General features: G+C 42.2%; 1 protein-coding gene and 1 long non-coding RNA gene across 2 annotated transcripts; one reads left to right on the top strand and one right to left on the bottom strand.

The window, feature by feature from the left end:
• Positions 1-287: 287 nt before the first annotated feature.
• ptmaa (prothymosin alpha a) lies at positions 288-8,478 on the bottom strand. Its single transcript, XM_049587639.1, has 5 exons — positions 8,294-8,478; positions 5,110-5,178; positions 4,930-5,014; positions 3,321-3,400; positions 288-1,227 (listed from the first exon to the last, which is right to left on the bottom strand). Exons 1-5 carry the CDS (start codon positions 8,336-8,338, stop codon positions 1,189-1,191), a joined length of 318 nt encoding a protein of 105 aa, XP_049443596.1. The 5' UTR covers positions 8,339-8,478; the 3' UTR covers positions 288-1,188.
• Positions 8,479-9,874: 1,396 nt separating this feature from the next.
• Positions 9,875-15,275, top strand: LOC125895636 (uncharacterized). Its single transcript, XR_007450190.1, has 3 exons — positions 9,875-10,375; positions 10,676-10,844; positions 14,651-15,275. It is a non-coding gene; the product is annotated as an uncharacterized LOC125895636 (long non-coding RNA).
• Positions 15,276-17,895: the final 2,620 nt, after the last annotated feature.

The following is a 17,895-nucleotide window of genomic DNA, read 5'->3' as shown; positions in this document are numbered from 1 at the left end:
AAACTCATTTGGATATAAAAAAGAAAACAATTGTTCTGTGGGTCCACAAAACCAGGCTCTCATTCATTGTCTCTGGAGCAGCTCCCAACTTCATGCTTTATCCCATTTTCATTTTTATTTATAAAGCCATTACAAACATTACAAATCAGTTTGCCTCGGAGGGCTTACCAACACACGACATCCCTCTGTCCTTGGATAACATCTCTCCTGTGCAGCTACTCACTGCTACACTTGTTTTGGAATGTGCAGAGGATGCCAAGATGGTTTGAAATACATGACTCCCAGTCCACTGTTTTCAACAAACTTTATTGAAACTGTCAACCAGGACAGGTGCAACCCGGCAAGCTGAATATATTTCAAAAGAAAATGTATGAAGAGAGTCTCCAACAGTTAATGTGTCAGTTTGTGTTTTACAGTCCTCAACCACATGGCATAGTAACCAGTTATCTAAAAGAAAAACAAAAAGGTAGATGTGATATCCTGGCTGTCCAAACAGAAACATCAGCTGATCTGATTTCTATTTTGAAACGGGTGAAAAGATCGCACATCACAGATAACTGCTTCTCTTCTTCTGTTACACACAACTGACAAGTAGAAACTAACACAGTTACAAACAAAATCAAATGGCTGTTTATTGTTCAACAAAGTAGCACAGACATAAAAAACATTCAGATCTGGCCATGACAGACAGAAGAACAGAGACAGACGGACAGCAGAAACTACAGCCTTGGAATCTCATACAAACTACAACTAATACACACTCAGCACTGTGAGAAGCACCGAGTCACTGTAACAATCCCATGTGACTACAGGTCAACACACACCTTGTTCCTACTGACCCTAGTATCTTATATTGTAATAAAAGAAAGCCGGGGGTGGGACATCCAGCCTGTGGATGGACTCGCGGGCTGGATGCCTCTGGTCGGTTCATACAGAATGTGGACGGCTGACGACGATGACAAGTCTGGATCTAAAAATCTTCAAAGCACCACTTGATACCCAGAAAGATCACTGTTGCAAGATGGCCGACCTCCTTACAGTATTTACAAAAATATAAAATGTAAATAAAAATACAAACAAATTCTCTTTTTTTTTTAAAAGTATTCTTGTTAAGAAGGGAGGACTGAGGTGTTGAAGGTTTGCTGGAAAACTGGCTGTCTCTTGATGGTGGCGTCCTCCAGACACACTCTACTTGTCTGTCTTCTGTTTCTTGGTTTCAACTTCGTCCTGGGAATAAAAGAGAACAAAGTGAGAGGTGCCATCTCAGGTGAATACAGCAATATCTTTAGTGACCACTAGGGGGACAGGGCTGCAGCCATGACTTTAGATTGTGTTTGATTCCTTCCTGTGGCAGCAAACAAAGTGGTTACATCAGTATAGAAACAAAGTCACATCAATAAATACCACATGTTAACCTGTCGCTCTCTGCACCATAGATCTGTGTTTCGGTTCTTTATGTTTCTTGCAGGTCCAAAAGAGGTAAGCAAGCACAGTCTGTGTTGTTTGGTGTCCTCAGCTGCCTGTGACTTTATGTCTATGAGAGCAATCTGTTGTCCTATAAGGCTGTGATTGACAGGGGTACCTCTCCTTCTTTCCTATCTGGAGGTTCTCAAGCGTCTTCGTGCTGGCTTTTTCACCAGTTGCAAGATTTCCTAGCCTAGTTTGTTATCATAAAGACAAGCAGCTAGCTTTGAGCCTATGGTTGGTCTTTCACTAGCTGCTGAGATATTGCTGGAGCACTGAAGCACGGAAAGCAGTTGAGCTAGGCTCCAGAGGCCGGGGATCATCAAGGTAGTTGGGCTAACCCTAATCATGATGCATGGGACCAACTGCTCTCACATCATGAACCAGCTAGGGTGCTGCAGGCTGTTGGCTTCAACCCAGAGACGATGTCCAAGGGTTACGGGTCGCAGCATCTGCACCAGCACCTACCTATTCACTCAGAAAACAGAATTCCTTCTCTTTGCTTCTCCAGATCAGTTATATCAGTTTGTCATCCTTCCATTCAGCCTGCCCCTTATTTAAATGGAGGGGGTATTAGGGCAAAATGTCTAAGTCACCAGTTGCTATCTTGCTGAGTGCATCGAAAACAAGATTGATGAAGGTAATACAATGAGGTTACAGTGTGTTTCCATTAAAGTTGGCTGTATTTATGTTGACTGAACCAATTTAAAGGTTGCATTCAGTTAGAGTATGTTCCTTCTCTACTGCACTACTGGTGATAGTACTTCAATGTAAAGCTGAATTTGCTGTTGCTGATGTACAGTTGAGCTTTTAGTGATCGTCCTGCACTCAGCCGGCAGCTGTCACTAACTGACTGATGTCCAGTCTCTCCTCTCGTTGATATTGATTTTACATTGAGTCTCCATCAGGTTAGTAAAGACTTTAGTACCTCTGAGCTGTGCAGATGATCCCTGCCATTAGACTAGAGACTTAGAAGGTGAGCTCCCGGGTCTCATGGTCCATACTATGTGTGTTGTTTAAATGGAAACCTGGGATCTGTTTGATGTATCAGGTATTTTCTGTTCGTCCAACGCAACAGAAATCTCCAGGGTTAACACTTTACCAATACAGATGACTCCTCAGGGCCCTGAATTAGAGTTGTGTTAACCATATTATCTAAGTTTGGACATTCAAAGGTCACTTTACATAAACCCCAAGCATGATCTCTCCTTTACCCCTGGTGGTAGAGTATCTAGCCATGCTTTGGTCCTATTACACAAGTTTAGAGACATCTGTCTCTGAGCTGTCTGCCTCCACCAGTACAATGGCTTCATGGAATTTAATTTATGGTGCTCACAGCTGAGGATGACATTTATGTGCAACAGCAACTATTATTTCCAGAAATACTACAACTCCATCTGTGTCCAAAAGCGCTCCCTCGTTAAGTAATTCATTACTCCCTGTTAACACACACTCAGTGGTTAACTCTACGGTGAGCAGTAAATTCAGATTTTAGACACATATTAATCATTTTGCATCATCACCCACAGCTGTAGGGTCATATCACAGTGATTTATGCATCTAAACACAATGTGTGGCGTCGTGGTACAGTTAGCAGAAAGTTCCGTACACACCATAGACCACCATGTTGTATTTTTAGTTCCACTGTTGGCAGTTTCGAGGATGAATGATGGTAAATACAGTGTGCTGTATAGTTAGTGTCAGTGAATGATGAACTGTTTTTATGGGAACTACTTTCTACCAAACAAATAGTCCCTACACTATAAAATGTGTTGACCTTGTGTTCTGTAGATTATCAGAAATAACAAGAACACTATTCCAGGAAACTGTTGAATTATTATGGCACTCTTCCTCACCTCTTCATCATCATCATCATCAGCTGCTCTCTTTCCCCTTGGCCCATCGAGGTCATCCTCTTCATCGTCCTCTTCGTCACCTGAACACACACAGATCATCGCAGGCTGTTAAGACTGACACAGTGACCATCATGTTACAGAGTTGTTATAAGATGACGCTGACCTTACAGTAACCTTACGGTAAATATTACGGCAGACTCCCCTTATCCATCACTTCTTTTCCTCTTAGTCTGAGACACTTGAACATTTAATGTCGCTGCATTGCACACAAGGAGAGACAGCTTTCAGTTGCATCTGTCAGGTGTGGTACTCAGATGTATAGTCTGTCTTTATGTGTGGGTGTGTGTAAGATCTATACTGATACACAAGTTAAATAAGGATGTATGCATATATATATATATATATATATATATATATATATATATATATATATACACACACACACACACACACACACACACACACACAGGACAGTACCATATATTGTGCATTCCTTGTGAAACTATGACGAGTAACGAACAGTGTATTGAAGAGGGGCTGCTCAACCTAACTTTCAGTCGACTTTAATGGGCTTAACTGTAGCTACAATACAGAGGAACAGGACACTGTAATGCTGCTTGGAACAGAGAAGCAAATGTGTTTTAATCTGCCACTGAAAATAGCTTCGACAAATGCACATGTTGAGTAACATGAGTTAAAATGGGAAATACAGAGCCTTTTTTTTAAGGTAAGAAATTAAAATATATATCTGTGAGCTGTTTTTTAAAGGTTTATATCTTCCAAAATGCTCAGAATATTTTTTTCTAATTTAATGACATTTCAGTCAGCTTGCTTGACTATGGGTTTAACTCCTGGAAACTGATGTCTGTTTGGTTTTGTGTGCATTCTGCAGTTACACAGTCTGGCCACCAGGTGGTACACTAACCCTTCTATTGACTCAATATGGACTACAGTGAATTAGGCGGCTTAGCTGTCTGTTTCTGTAACTGCACGGTGTTAACATGTTTACACCACACGGCACAAAAAGGCTGCATTCTCTGTGCACAGAGATATTAAGTTTATGAATACTAATATTCTGATTGAGAGTTCATCCCCACAGCTCTGCTGCCTGGAGAACAGCTCTGTAAACTCCAAAGATTTTCTGTAAAAGTGGGATCCTTATGATAAAATCACCAATTCTTGCCTGTTTTGCATGTGTAAACTATAGATTAAAGTAGTTAAATCAAAGTTAGGGTTAAGTTAGGGTGACGTTTCCCAAAGAAACGTTCCCTTTGAACCAAAGATATATTTGCATGCCAGATCATTTCCGCTATCCCTTACAACAGTTAGCTGCTTTGTGATTATAATCCTGTACTGTTAAACATGGTCACGCTAATTGTTACTCAGAGTGAAAGCTGGACTAGGCTTCTTTATAATACTCCACCTTACACTAGACTCTGTTAACCAAAATTAAATGTGATATAAGTTTTGTCCAAGCTGCTGCAGTGTCACAGTATCTTTGGATTAATGTTATCAACATGCATTTGCTTAGTTAAGTCATGTTCTCAAACTCCGGGTATCATGGCCTCTACTGTCTTTGTGTTGTTCAGCATAGTACAAAGACACTTACCCTCTCCATCCTCCTCCTCCTCCTCTTCTCCCACATCCTCCTCATCCTCCTCTACCTCATTCTCCTGCTCGCCGTTCTCCTCGTCCTGCCAGGGTGAGACACATTTGCACTGGTCACCAGAAGGAAAAGGATCATTCATGTTCCACAAGCTGAGAGAGGAAACAGAGAGGCTTTCCTTACAGTTTTGCCGTTGGCAGCAGCATCCTCTCCATTCTTAGTCTCCTCCGCCTGTCTCTTCTCCTTCAGCTCCTGAAGGCAAAGACACACACGTGCACTGTTATGAACGTAGCATAAATAACACGAGGACAAAAAAAGTTACCTCATGACCTAAGATGACCAGGCAAGGCGGTCTTTTTGTTTTCAGATGAACTTTACTACTGAATGTGAAAGGTCAATATTAAGGTCTTTGCCTCAAAATACTGAGCAAATGTTCACACCCTTGTTTGTTTTGCGTATTCTCTCTTGTCTCATGTTCTTGGCACTGTGGCTGCATTCTATTCATTTCCCGTGCACAGCAGGGAGTAATGCATTTTCATTAAGTAGACTCACTTTCCATATGTCGTGCCAAATGTATTTACCAGTCACGCCAATGTCGCCATAGCCGGTATCATTTTCACTCTGTGTGTCATCATGACTCACTGTGGTTGTGGTGACACCTCTTGTAGCGGAAACTACCACAGAAGCAGTTTCAAGTACTTTTTTTTAGGTGTTTACATGCAATCTGTCTGTGGACAGATTTTTGTTAATGTGATAATGTTGCAGCCGTGCAAGATGCAGTCACGAAACTTTACGGATGCGTGAGATCACAATGAAGGCTGCATTCGAAGATGGGTGTGGTTTGAGCAAGGGGGGCTGGAAGTAGCAGGGTAGGAAGTAGGGAAAGGGCCATGGGCACCCACACTTCATGCCACTGGCTGACATTTGCTTTAGGTTGCAGCTGTATCAAGACTGGAGTGCTCCCATTGCAAGGTTGTCCAGTATTTTAGATGCTTTTTTATGTTATTGAAATGCAGATGAATAATGAGTGACTTACAAGTGATTACGTGTTGCTCTTATTTAAATATACATAGATTTTTATTAGGCAGTTTGAATAGAAAATCATAATATCTAACTCTCTGCACTATCTGAAAAACTATGTAATGACTACAGGGAGCAGTTGCCACAGAGTGACAACATAGCCACAAAGTATTACATCAATATGCTGTCATGCATCCCTTGCTATAGACCAAACAAACAATGTTTGAAAATGCAGCATGCTCCACTTCTAGTTGGAAAACAGATGTGGTTGTGTATTAGCTCCACTCCTCGAGCTTGATCAAACTGGGCTCTCTGATTGGCCACAAACTTGAGTGTGTCCTGCTGAAGGAGGAGGAAAACTTTCCCCTCCATCCTCCTCACTCCTCACCTTCATGGAGCTGAGCTGCAAGTTGCCTGTTACAGACAGGTGGTGCTTTAAACCCACATCTCCTATTGGTTAAATCCCTCCTAAGTCCCTCCCACCTCCTACTTGCTGGCTGAAACCTGACACCGTCTGTCACTGCTGCAGTTTATTCAGAGCGGAGGCTGGTGGTGGGGAAACCACAGGCACACCAGTGCAAAGACTACAACTCCCAGCAGCGCAGCGGCGGATTATTCTCTGTCAGATAATCAGAGCAAGCGCCAAGGCAAGCAAATGATTTTGTACTGACGAAGCTCCTCAAACAACCCTGGCTGGACTGGAGTTTAATTCAATATGCTGCCTGAGCAACACGACGTATCTCCATACACTGAAGCCCTAATGCACATTAGTATGACCACATTATACTAATATATGAAGACACGCTTTCAGAGCATCCTTAATGCTGACACCAATGTCTTCTGTGTTCGCTGCAGACACTTTTCTACCTGCACCAGAAGAATGCACACACATATACACGGACCTGCCATCTCGCGATAATTCAATAACAGGTCTCGATAGCTTAATTTAGCTATGTGTCTTTATTTTCTACTACACTGGTGAAAACTACCGTGGAGCATACAGTGGTTTGTTACGCTCGAGGCTATCCGTCTGACATCCTGGTGAACGCTGCTCTTTTTTTTTGCGAAGCAGTCTGTCTCGCGCCCTCCTGCGGCTGCAGTCAAACCGAGCGCTACTGCACGCGCGGCTCAGTGGAATCGGGCACGACCCTGTCCCTCGCGCACAAGCTGCTTGAAGTAAACCGACCGGATGAGAGCGCGGCGGCGGCGGGCTGTACGGTGTATATATAGATATTGATATAATAGGCTATACTTCCACTCACTTCATTTATCCACTGTGACCCGCAGCCTCGCGCTTAAATGAGACTGACTTTGTTTTACATGACGGCGGCTCACAAACAAAACCGGAGGGGGCTCGCGGGAATCAACAATAACCCGCCTCGGCATCCCTAGAAGCACCAGGTAGCCACGGCAGAGTCCTTGTCCATCTTTTAAAAGACAACAATAAAAGACGCAGGGAGGGAGGGAGAGTCTCGTGCGCGTAGTATCTCCGAGATGATAACACTTATAAACATGGAGCCGTGCTGGATAGTGGAGTTATTATCCATGTGTAGTAGGATATGTATGGGTCGTCTCATTATACAGCTCTGTCCGCGTCAGAAAACTCCTTTGGAATATTAATTTAATATGCAATGAATGAATATGCATGTCCGCAAGAACAGGGTTTAAACTATGAGACAAAACAAATAATGAAATATCGGCTGTGGTTTATTATTTAGTATTGATCCGATTTTTAATATGAAAAAACAACACACTTTTTTAAACAAAACCGAGCTGTTTCTTTGTAATTAGCCTGCACAAGGTTTGCTTTTATTCCCACAACATCCAAACACTGACCGGTGGGCGGTAACGTCCGCTACTTAACAAATTATCAAAGTCTTTATTTCATTGAAATCAATGAAAGTAACTTCAGTGAGTTTGGCGACAGATTGCCACCGACTCCTCTCTGTAAAGCAACCTGGATGGAGCAACAATGTTAGTGAGATGACGGACAGGCATGCTATAATGTGATATTCATGTGTGACTCCGTGTAGATTAAACCGAGAGGCGGTGTAGGTTTAAACCCACAGAGGAAGCTTCTGTGCTTCATGCATTGTACCGTAACCAGCCCGTCCTCACTCCTCATCATTCACACAGCTGCTTCACCTACACACTTCAATGGACTACAATGCACTTTAATGTCACACAGTGATGCATTTACACTCCAGTGATGCTGGATAGTGTCTAACAAACTGAGAGTCTTCTGTCTTACACCGACACTGTGCCTAAAATAGGCAAATGAGTAATACAGTTATAAGCGGAGTTAGAAAAAGCATTGTGTCCCTGTCTCCTCTCCTCTTGTCCTTACCTTGGCGCTCAGTTCCCCGCTGCTCTCCACCTTACTGTCCGCCATGTTAGATAGAGAAAAATAAATTAGTATCCAGTCAGAATATTGCAAAATTTAAAAAAAAAAGACGTAGGGGCTTTTATTCCAGACAATGTGGAGCAAGTCGTTTTGTCCTGCCAGCGGCGTGTCCACAAGCCGAGCTCGCGCCTTTATACACGAGGAGGCGGGGAAAGGTGTCTGGAAGGACGCGCTGATTGGTCCATTAGCTCTGGAAATATTTAGCCTGCAATTGGCCAGAGGGAAACAATAGACAACCCACCCTTGTGTGTGTGTGTGTGTGTGTGTGTGTGTGTGTGTGTGTGTGTGTGTGTGTGTGTGTGTGTGTGTGTGTGTGTGTGTGTGTGTGTGTGTGTGTGTGACCTCGATATAGAGCAAATTTTGGCCACTCAAGTTTTCAATGTTTAATCTGTCACTCTTTGTGATAAACATACACAGGCACATGCACACACTGCACTGTAAACTCACATTCCCTGTGTTGCTAACACACACACACACACACACACACACACACACACACACATCTACTGTATTAAATTAAGGCGCGCAGCCCAGCACATTGTCACCTCATTTATGTTCTCAATTTAGCTTTCTATTGGCTGAACAGGCCCACCATGGTAGCCAATAGTCAGCAGCGTAGTGGAGGGTATATGTAGTTATACGGATTACACCCACCTCTTCTTCTGATTGTTTACAGTATACCAAATTATCAGTCAAAAATTAATGGAATATATAAATGAGTATACCCACTACCTCCTTGGTACCCTACCCATCTACCTAGTAGAGCTACTACACCCATCTTGTCAACTACCACGACACCACTGCCTATATAGCCTATGTGGTATCACTGCTGTTGCAACTGTGATACCACACAGTGATGGAGGAAGTAGTAATGCCATTATAAAATACCCCGTCATAGGTAGTAGTTCTGCATTCACAAATGTTGGTACCATGTTGGTAAAAAAAGTACTTAACCACAAGTTGAAGTTAAGTAAAAGCAGTCGTTAGGCACAGTGATTCCTCTCAGACTGAGGAAGCAATAGGCTGCATTTTAACCATGTAGCTGGTCATATTCAAGCAGCTGACCTTATCATACTCTTTAGGCTAAATGTGGAGTCATTGAGTTACCGAAATTAGTTGAGTGGATTTACTCAAACAAAATACAAGTACTTGAAAAATGACTGTAAACAAGTATTGTAAGTATTGAACTTGACTGAAAAGTATTTTAAGTACAAACCAGTAAGTAGAACCCATAGTAGCCTACCCACTGGTACTGAAATAATTTTAGCTATCATGGTGCTGAAATGGTGCAACTATTCTCTTACTGCAGTTACTGCTTGTATTGTACTGCACTACACTGCTGCAGCCACGCAAGTTGCTTCTTGTGTTACTACTTCTATGACTGCTGCTATTACTTTTATTACAGTAATAATATTGGTTGCCACTATTAGCCACTACTCCTATTCTACAATCAGTGTTTAGAACATGCATTTGCTCCACAGTAAAAACATTAAAGGTCTTTATTTTTACATATTTAAAGACGTTTTCCATATAAACTGATACAGAAAAGGCAAAAATTGTTGTATAAAAAATTCACTAGAATGCAGTTACTTAAGTGTTTTTCTGGCAAAGGACCCCAAACCCCCCTATTTCATATGTATGTCCCCCAGTGTTGAAATAAAATCTACGCCCTTGGAGCACAGGTTAGGCTACAGTCTAATATATCTGGTTAAGTAAATATGTGTCTGCCTTTCTGTTCTTTTTCTTATCGGTCTCATTGTTATTGACTGTTGTTTGTGTTAGTCTGTGTCCACTGGTGTTCTTTTATTACAGCACTTATAGAAAGAGACAGAGTGAAATGGAGGGAGGGAGAAGAAGGGCAGAGAGCACAGGAGATGGATGGAGAGGGAGGGAGGGAGGGAGAAGGAAGCAGGGAGGGAGATAGGGGCCGGGTGACGGGCAAAGAGAGGATGGAGAGGGGGGCGAAGAAGGGGAGATGGAGTGGCTGAGAAATGAAAGACACAGATGGGAGGGGTCGTGGAGGAGGTGTGTGGACAGATATTTAAATCATATTCATGCTGTTCTTTGTAAAACACATGATGTTCATTCGGCAGTGTTTGATTTATTGGTTTGTTCTTATTAACAACATTCTCAGTATGTATGGTATCCACACTCTTCAATACAAAACTATCATAGCCTAAATAATGTCACTAAGACACTGATAACACACAACACACAAATGCATCAACATAATCATCAACATAAAGGCTATGTTTGAAAATGGAACAAAAATTATTCGTATGAATCGATATTTCTACTGTAAGAGTGATTGAGGTTGTTCTTCAGGAAGTCTCTGTGGTCCCGGTGACAGCTGAAGTAGTGCAGACAGCTCTGTGGTCCTTCGTACCTCACCATCATGGCGGCCTGCAGAGGACGTATGGCGTCGCGATTGTTGAACATCTGAACTGATTGGCTGGTGAACTGGAGTGAACATAAAGCTGACGCTTTGCGTCCGGTGAGTGGCTGTCACAGCTGTCAATCATCCGCAGCAGGATTATGAAAGTGGGTGGGGTGTTTGGTTTTAGGGAAAGGCAGGAGCGACTCGGAGCGGACTAGATGGTTCATAGAGAGGCTGAAACCTGTTACAGTCTGTGGCTGAAACAAGAAGTGCCTGGGGAATAAAATAAAAACGAATAAAATAAAATAATAAAAAAAACCTAATAAATATATATATATATATTTTAAAAGTAAAAAATAAGGTTAAGTGTAGCATCATTTGTGTTGGCCAATTAAATACTTGAATGCACCATTTCCTGAGAGATTACATTGTAATATGAATTTTACTTCTCGCCTGGCAATTATTGCAACTGGAATAAATTGAATGTAGCATCTGGTACCTGAAACAAAACACCCATTTTTTATCTTAATGAATATAGTATAACTGGATGAGTATGGTTATGGCAAAACTAATTTTTTTCTTTAAATTACTTGCTTTTTTGTTGCTTCCAACGGCATCTCGAAATTGTAAGGAGGGGTGGGGTGATACTATCTGTTTTCTCCATTTATTCAGTCCCTTGCCAAGGGTCCTTGCTGTTTCACTGATGTAGTGTAGGAATGCGTGTCCATGTTCCTTCAACCCACTCTTCCCCCGGCCTCATGTTCCCTCAGCCCTACGCTCACTCACCCTATGTAGCCTACCCTTAACCCAATGTTCCCTCATCCTATTTTCCCTCAACCCAGTTGCCCTCACCCTAAGTTCCCTCACCCTATGTTCCTTCAACCCAGTGTTTTCTCAACCCAATGTTCCTTCAACCCAATTCCCTCTCACCCTATGTTTCCTCAGCCCCAAGTTTCCTTAACCCAAATGTCCCTTCACCCTGTGTTCCCTCATTCCTATTTTCCTCCAGCCCAATGTTACCTCAACCAAATGTACAATCACCCTTTGTTCCCTCAGCCCTATGTGCTTACCCCTTTTGTTCTCCTAGATCTATGTTCCCTCTGCCTTAAGTTCTTTCCCCCATGTTCCCTCAACCCAATATTCCCTCAGCCCCATGTTCCCTAAAGCCACTGTTCCCTTAGCCCTATGTTTCCTCGCCATATGTTCTGCAACACTTTGTCCCCCAACTCAGTGTTCCCTCAACCCCATGTTCCATCATTCCTATTTTCCCTCAGCCCCATGTTTCCTCAACCAAATGTGCCCTCACCCTTTGTTCCCTCAGCCTTATGTGCCTCCCCCCTTTGTTCTCCTAGATCTATGTTCCCTCAGCCCCAAGTTCTTTCCCCCATGTTCCCTTAACCCAATATTTCATCAGCCCCATGTTCCCTCAACCAAATGTTCCCTCACCCTTTCTTCCCTCAGCCCTATGTGCCTACCCCCGTTGCTCTCCTAGAACTATGTTCCCTCAGCCCTAAGTTCTTTCCCCCATGTTCCCTTAACCCAATATTTCATCAGCCCCATGTTCCCTTAACCCAGTGTTACCTCAGCCCTGTTTCCTCACCATATGTTCTCACAGCACTTTGTTCCTTCACCCTATATTTTCTCAGCCCCATGTTCTCTCAACCCCAAGTACCATTACCCTTCATTACCTCACCCTTTGTTCCCTCGACCCTGTGTCCTCACCCTTTGTTCCCAGAGACCTATGTTCCCTCAGCTTTATGTTCCCTCAGCCTTGTGTCCTCACCCTGTGTTCCCCCAGACCTATGTTCCCTCAGCCTTACATTCCTTCACCCTATGTTCCCACAACCCAGTGTTCCCTCAGCCCTGAATGTCCCCATACTGCACCCTCCTCTCTCTCTCTCTCACTGTGAAGGAGAATCCTAATCTTTTATGTGGAGGAGGTTAGAGCTCAAATTGAGTTAAAACAGATATTGGCCAAACTCCAACTGCTCATTTTAAATGATTGATCAGATCTTTAATTTTAAACTAGAATCTTGTTGATCACGTCCTAACATGAGGTTCATCACAGTTTTCTTTAGGTCTGACTGTTATGTTTATTTCATTTAACAATACTACAAAACAATGGTGCATCTTGGAGATTTGTGAAGAAGCTGAGATATGAGACCAAAGTTGATAGAGCTGTCATGAGAATCAGCCACTGCCTGCTCAGACTACATATGTGCATCTTTGTGATAAATATTAGCAATTGCCAAAATGTCCAATTAGCACACACTTGACTACAGGTTCACCTCAACTGCACTATGATAGCTGGACAGCAGGGGGCAGCAGTGGACTGACACTTCGAACACACTGCTCTGTACTGATCACCAGCTGTAATGACAAAGTAACCAGTACCAGTAAGTGACACATGACCAAAACATTTTCCAGTGAAACCATTACTGGAAACTTCTGCTTTTGGTTTAAAACTACACCTGCACTTCAGTATTTTGTTCATGCTGCAGATGTAGAGATAGGGATGAGGAGAGGCTGCTGAAATCTTTTCCAGCTTTGTGCCACAGCTAATCCACACCAACACTCTCTCCACAAATAAATAGGCCTACTGTGGTACACAGAGTAGTACAGGAGACCATCAAAGGAAACATGACTTATATTTTTTAATATATTAAAGGAATAGTTCAGATCTTTTGAAGTGGGGTTGTATGAGGTACTTATCTGTGGTCAGTGTATTACCGACAGTAGATGTCAGTCGGCACACCCCCAGTTTGGAGAAGCAGACAATGGCACAGACATGGAAACTGATAAATGTACTGCTGTGGACAGGGACAGCAGCAATATGTATTTTAGCCACCTAAAAAAGTCTCACATAAATATTAAAAATCAAGTGTATGCTATATTAAGAATATTTTCACTGCTTTACCTTGCCATCAGACAGCCATATCCGCAAAGAACTGAAGCTGTTCTATTGCTCTTTTCAAGCCAGACTTCATTGAGAAAAACAGCAATTTAATCTCTGTGAACACAGGAGCTGCTGGTCTATGGCTGCTTTGACCAGTTTGTTATTTGGTGACTTTGGTGTTTTAAAGGGTTAGTTTGGATTCACGAAGTCACACAAAAACACAAACAAACTAACTGATCAAGGCGGTGCTAGACCAGCAATCCCCGTGCTCACTGAGCTAAAATTGTTGTTTTTCTCAATGGAGTCTGGTGACTTTGATGAGAGCATATGGGGAACTGAAGCCATTAATGACTTCCCTGTTAGAAAGGGCCATCTGAGGCAAGGTAAAGTTTTCAAAATAGTCAAATTATAGCTTCCCCTCCAACACATACAGATGTTTTTTTAGGTGGGCCTTTTTTTAGTTTGCTAAACTATGTTTTGCTGCTGACTCCGTCCACAGCAATACATCTCATAGCCTCGGTGGCAGTATCCCTGTCTACTTCTCCAGACTGTGGGCATGCCAGCTGACAGCTACATGTCATACACTGATCAGAATAAGTAGCCTACATCATAGAATCCCAATTCAAAAAATCAGAACTATCCCTTTAAAGTTGCTTTCCTACTTTCTTAGCCTCATATTTGTGGTGATACTAAAGTGATATGTATTTGAAAGACAACTGATAGATGACTTCTTTTAGAACTTCACTCTTTTATATTTCTGACTTTCCAGCTGATCTCACAATAGCAACAGAGAGCAAAAGCTAGGCTATATAAAAAAGAAATTTTCTCCACTGATCTGTGATAAACACTACAAACTTGATCTGTTTTTGTTTGTTTGACTTCCTGTTTTTCTGTTAGTATTAAAGGAAAATAAAATTACACAAAACTTTGACTGAAAACTAGAGCGGGTCTGTCCTCCTCCTCCTGTCTGATCTCTTTCCACTCCCTCCCTCCTTCCCTTCTTCGCTCCCCTCTTCCTCCATCACAGGGCAGACTGCAGGCGGCTGTTTGAAATGGCGGAGGACAGAGGAGGAGAAGTGGAGAGCAGCAGAGTGGCTGCTGGGAAAACACAGAGCGGAGCTGCAGTGCAAAGTGGAACTGGACTGACTTCCTCTCATGCACTGAGCAGTGTGTTACAACAAACTCTGATCTGTGTGTCCTTTCCCCATTACTGTCATCTTGTCATACAAATGGTTCAAAGCTACTCAAATTGACAGTTTTTAATGTTTGTATGACACATTTTGTAGTTCATTTAAAAAAATATGAAATGAAATATACGTCCTGAATTTGTCAAATGGTGTGATTCTGTCTTTATGCAGCTTAGATATACGTACTTAAATTACAAATGGCATGGCCACATTAAATTATTAATGAAGCTGCTGTGATCACAGTGGCCACTAGATGCAACTGTACTGTGTGAGCATGTCAAATCAAAGAGTCAATTATTGTCTCCTTTCATACTCCTCACTGTGCATCGCAGGCTTACTGTCTGAACTCTCATGTTTGAGACCTCATCTGTGAGGATGAAAAATGATTTTACAGGTTTGATGCAGGAAACATTATTTACTTACACTTTTGTCCCACGTTTATAACAGGCTGCAGTCTGTCTATCATCAGAGATGAACCTGGTTATTACCTGATTCAGTTTTTGTAGCTTTTTTTTTTTCAAAGTCTTAATTCTTTACCTTAATTTTCAATACAAAAAAAAATTATTTTCGAACTCTTTCTTTGACTCTTTGTGCTCCTTCAAGATGAGTGCGTGATACAAAACAACAGAAAATAGAAATAAGACTTGTTCTTTGGTTTCCTTGTTTGTTAGATTACCCATTATATGCTGAAAACAAGAAAACATACAGCCCTGTCACGAGAATAAAATGTTGGCATTGTGCATTTCTGCAAACCGCAAATATGTTACATTTGTAAGTTCATGATGCATTTCAGATTATATGTATATGAGCCGAACTCTGAGGAGGAGGGGATGGTGGGTGGTGTGAGCTGCACGGCTGCAGGCAGCAGCAGACCACTGTTCAGACCAACAAAAGCAGATTTTTAATGACAGGTTGGGACATTTCCAGCTGTGTTTGCTGACCAGACCGAGTATTTTAAGTCATGATGTCATGAAACATGATGTCTTTTTTAGCTTTCATAAAAACATATACACTAAGCATACAATATGCAACAGATAAGATATTTGTGGTTTGTAAAAAAGTAAGTAATACCAACATTTATTCTGGTGATTGGGTTGAAACATGCAGTCATTTTCTTTTTCAAAGCTTACAAAACCTGGAAACCTGTCCAGTTTGTCTTTTCTCTCTTTTTTTTTAAATGAATAAAATAATTGAATAATTGGACGATAAACGACCCTGCAAGGTTTGGTGTCATGGTGCATGTACTGTACAGAGACCAAACCAAAACCTGTATTCAATGACTGCATCTGGCAACTATAATGATGATGATAATGGAAAAGCATTCGTGATGATGCTGACAAACTTAGCAGGCGAACAGAGTGTGGACACAGAAGATTCCTGATGCAGTGAATTCATCTCCCATCAACACAAAATACTGAGTGAAGGATGATTCACCAGTTTCTAATGAGCATGCTGCTCTTCATTGAAAGCAGCACATGTGTAACTTAAAGCACAACTATACACAAGTATTTATGGCATCAGATGTTGCTTGTGGTTTGTGTTACATGCTCTATATCTTACAACATAGTCTGGTTTTGAACCTAGAACTTCCTCAAACAGTCAGAAACAGTCCAACACCTGGCAGTAAGCAGAGGAAATGCCTGGACAAACCCAATTTTCTGTCAGAAATACCAGGAGTGAAGTCAGAATTCAAAGTTTGACGTAGTTTATCTAAGCATATACAATATGATTTTATACTCCTACAGTCATGTGTCTTATTCAAGGTAAAGAAGCAGATATGTATCACACTGTATCTTCCTGCTTCTTCTTTCACTATCAGAACTGTATGAATGTGAGGAGGAAGTGTTTGAAGCTCAGTGAGTGACTCAGACATAGATGTGCAGTGAGACAATGATGTTGTTGCATGTTTCAGCATGTCTGCTGAATTCCTGTGAAGCCCACCCGCTGCAGCCTGCACATAACTCTGTGAATGTGCTGCTGTGGATGCCCTCTTATTCACTGATGCAACTATCACCCATTTTAAGTCAGTTTTAGTTACAGATCATTTGTAATTGAAGGACTGGATTCATGTTGCACTCCTCTGGTTGTGTATTTAGAAATCCATTGTCTGCTTACAGTGGACCTAGACTTTAAAAAGTAATGTGTGATTTAAATCCTCAGCTTGCTACCTGCAAAAAAAAAAACAAGATTAAAAGCCATCAACATGTAAGTGCTGGACAGGTGAAAAGCATGAACGTTTCTAAAAGCCTTCTCAGGAGTGGGGCTGAAATATAGTCTACAGTCTGTCCTCAGGGGGGCACTAGAGCACTTGTTCTTAACCTGTGAATCCAGGGCTCTCTTACATTGTCTTGTGTTTCCATGAAACACCACGTTTACATAAAATGGAGAATATTCTTTATGTTTGTGGACATGGACTCTTCATAGCTCTGGTGTTGTGGCACTGCGTTTCCTGTACTTCCTGCTGGCTCAAATCTCAGCTTATGCAATCAGTAGGTTTGGGGTTTCATCAGCTGACAGAACTATCCTACTCCACTACTTTCTACTCAACCTTTGCTTCCTGAACAAACAGCTGACTGATTAATATAAAAATATTGCTCCACACACCATATGAGGACTCCCTGAATGGGCGTGAATCATGGATTTTATGGTCACCAGATCTTAATCCAGGTGAGCACCTTTCAGGGATTCTTTGAGACAGCACCCTCTGTCAAACATACATTCGAGGTCAAAGAGGAGGCCCTGTGTGTGAGGAGCTTTAGTAGTCATTGCTCTGGGGCCACTGAAGGGGAATCCGTGAGAGTCCGGCAGACTTTGCCACTGAGGTTTCCAGCTGAGGCCCAAAAAAAAGGCTACCCCCAAGAAAAGCCCCAGTCCCACCAAACACTCCAAGGGCAACAATGGAGAGTCAACCTGAGTCAAACAGACTCCAGTAAAAGATGCCAGACTCTGCTGTATTACAGTCATGGAGGCTCAAAGAAAGCCAGATGCCAACAAGAAGGTGGAGAGCTTTGGCACTGGATGCTCCAGGGCCACTGAGGAGGAAACTGAGAGCAAGAGAAGCCCCCAGTCCTGCCAAATGCTCCAA

The sequence above is a fragment of the Epinephelus fuscoguttatus genome, linkage group LG10 (assembly GCF_011397635.1).
Source record: "Epinephelus fuscoguttatus linkage group LG10, E.fuscoguttatus.final_Chr_v1".
NCBI lineage: Eukaryota > Metazoa > Chordata > Actinopteri > Perciformes > Serranidae > Epinephelus > Epinephelus fuscoguttatus.
Note: the sequence above shows the minus strand (reverse complement) of the source record. Positions and strands in the feature narration are given on the sequence as shown.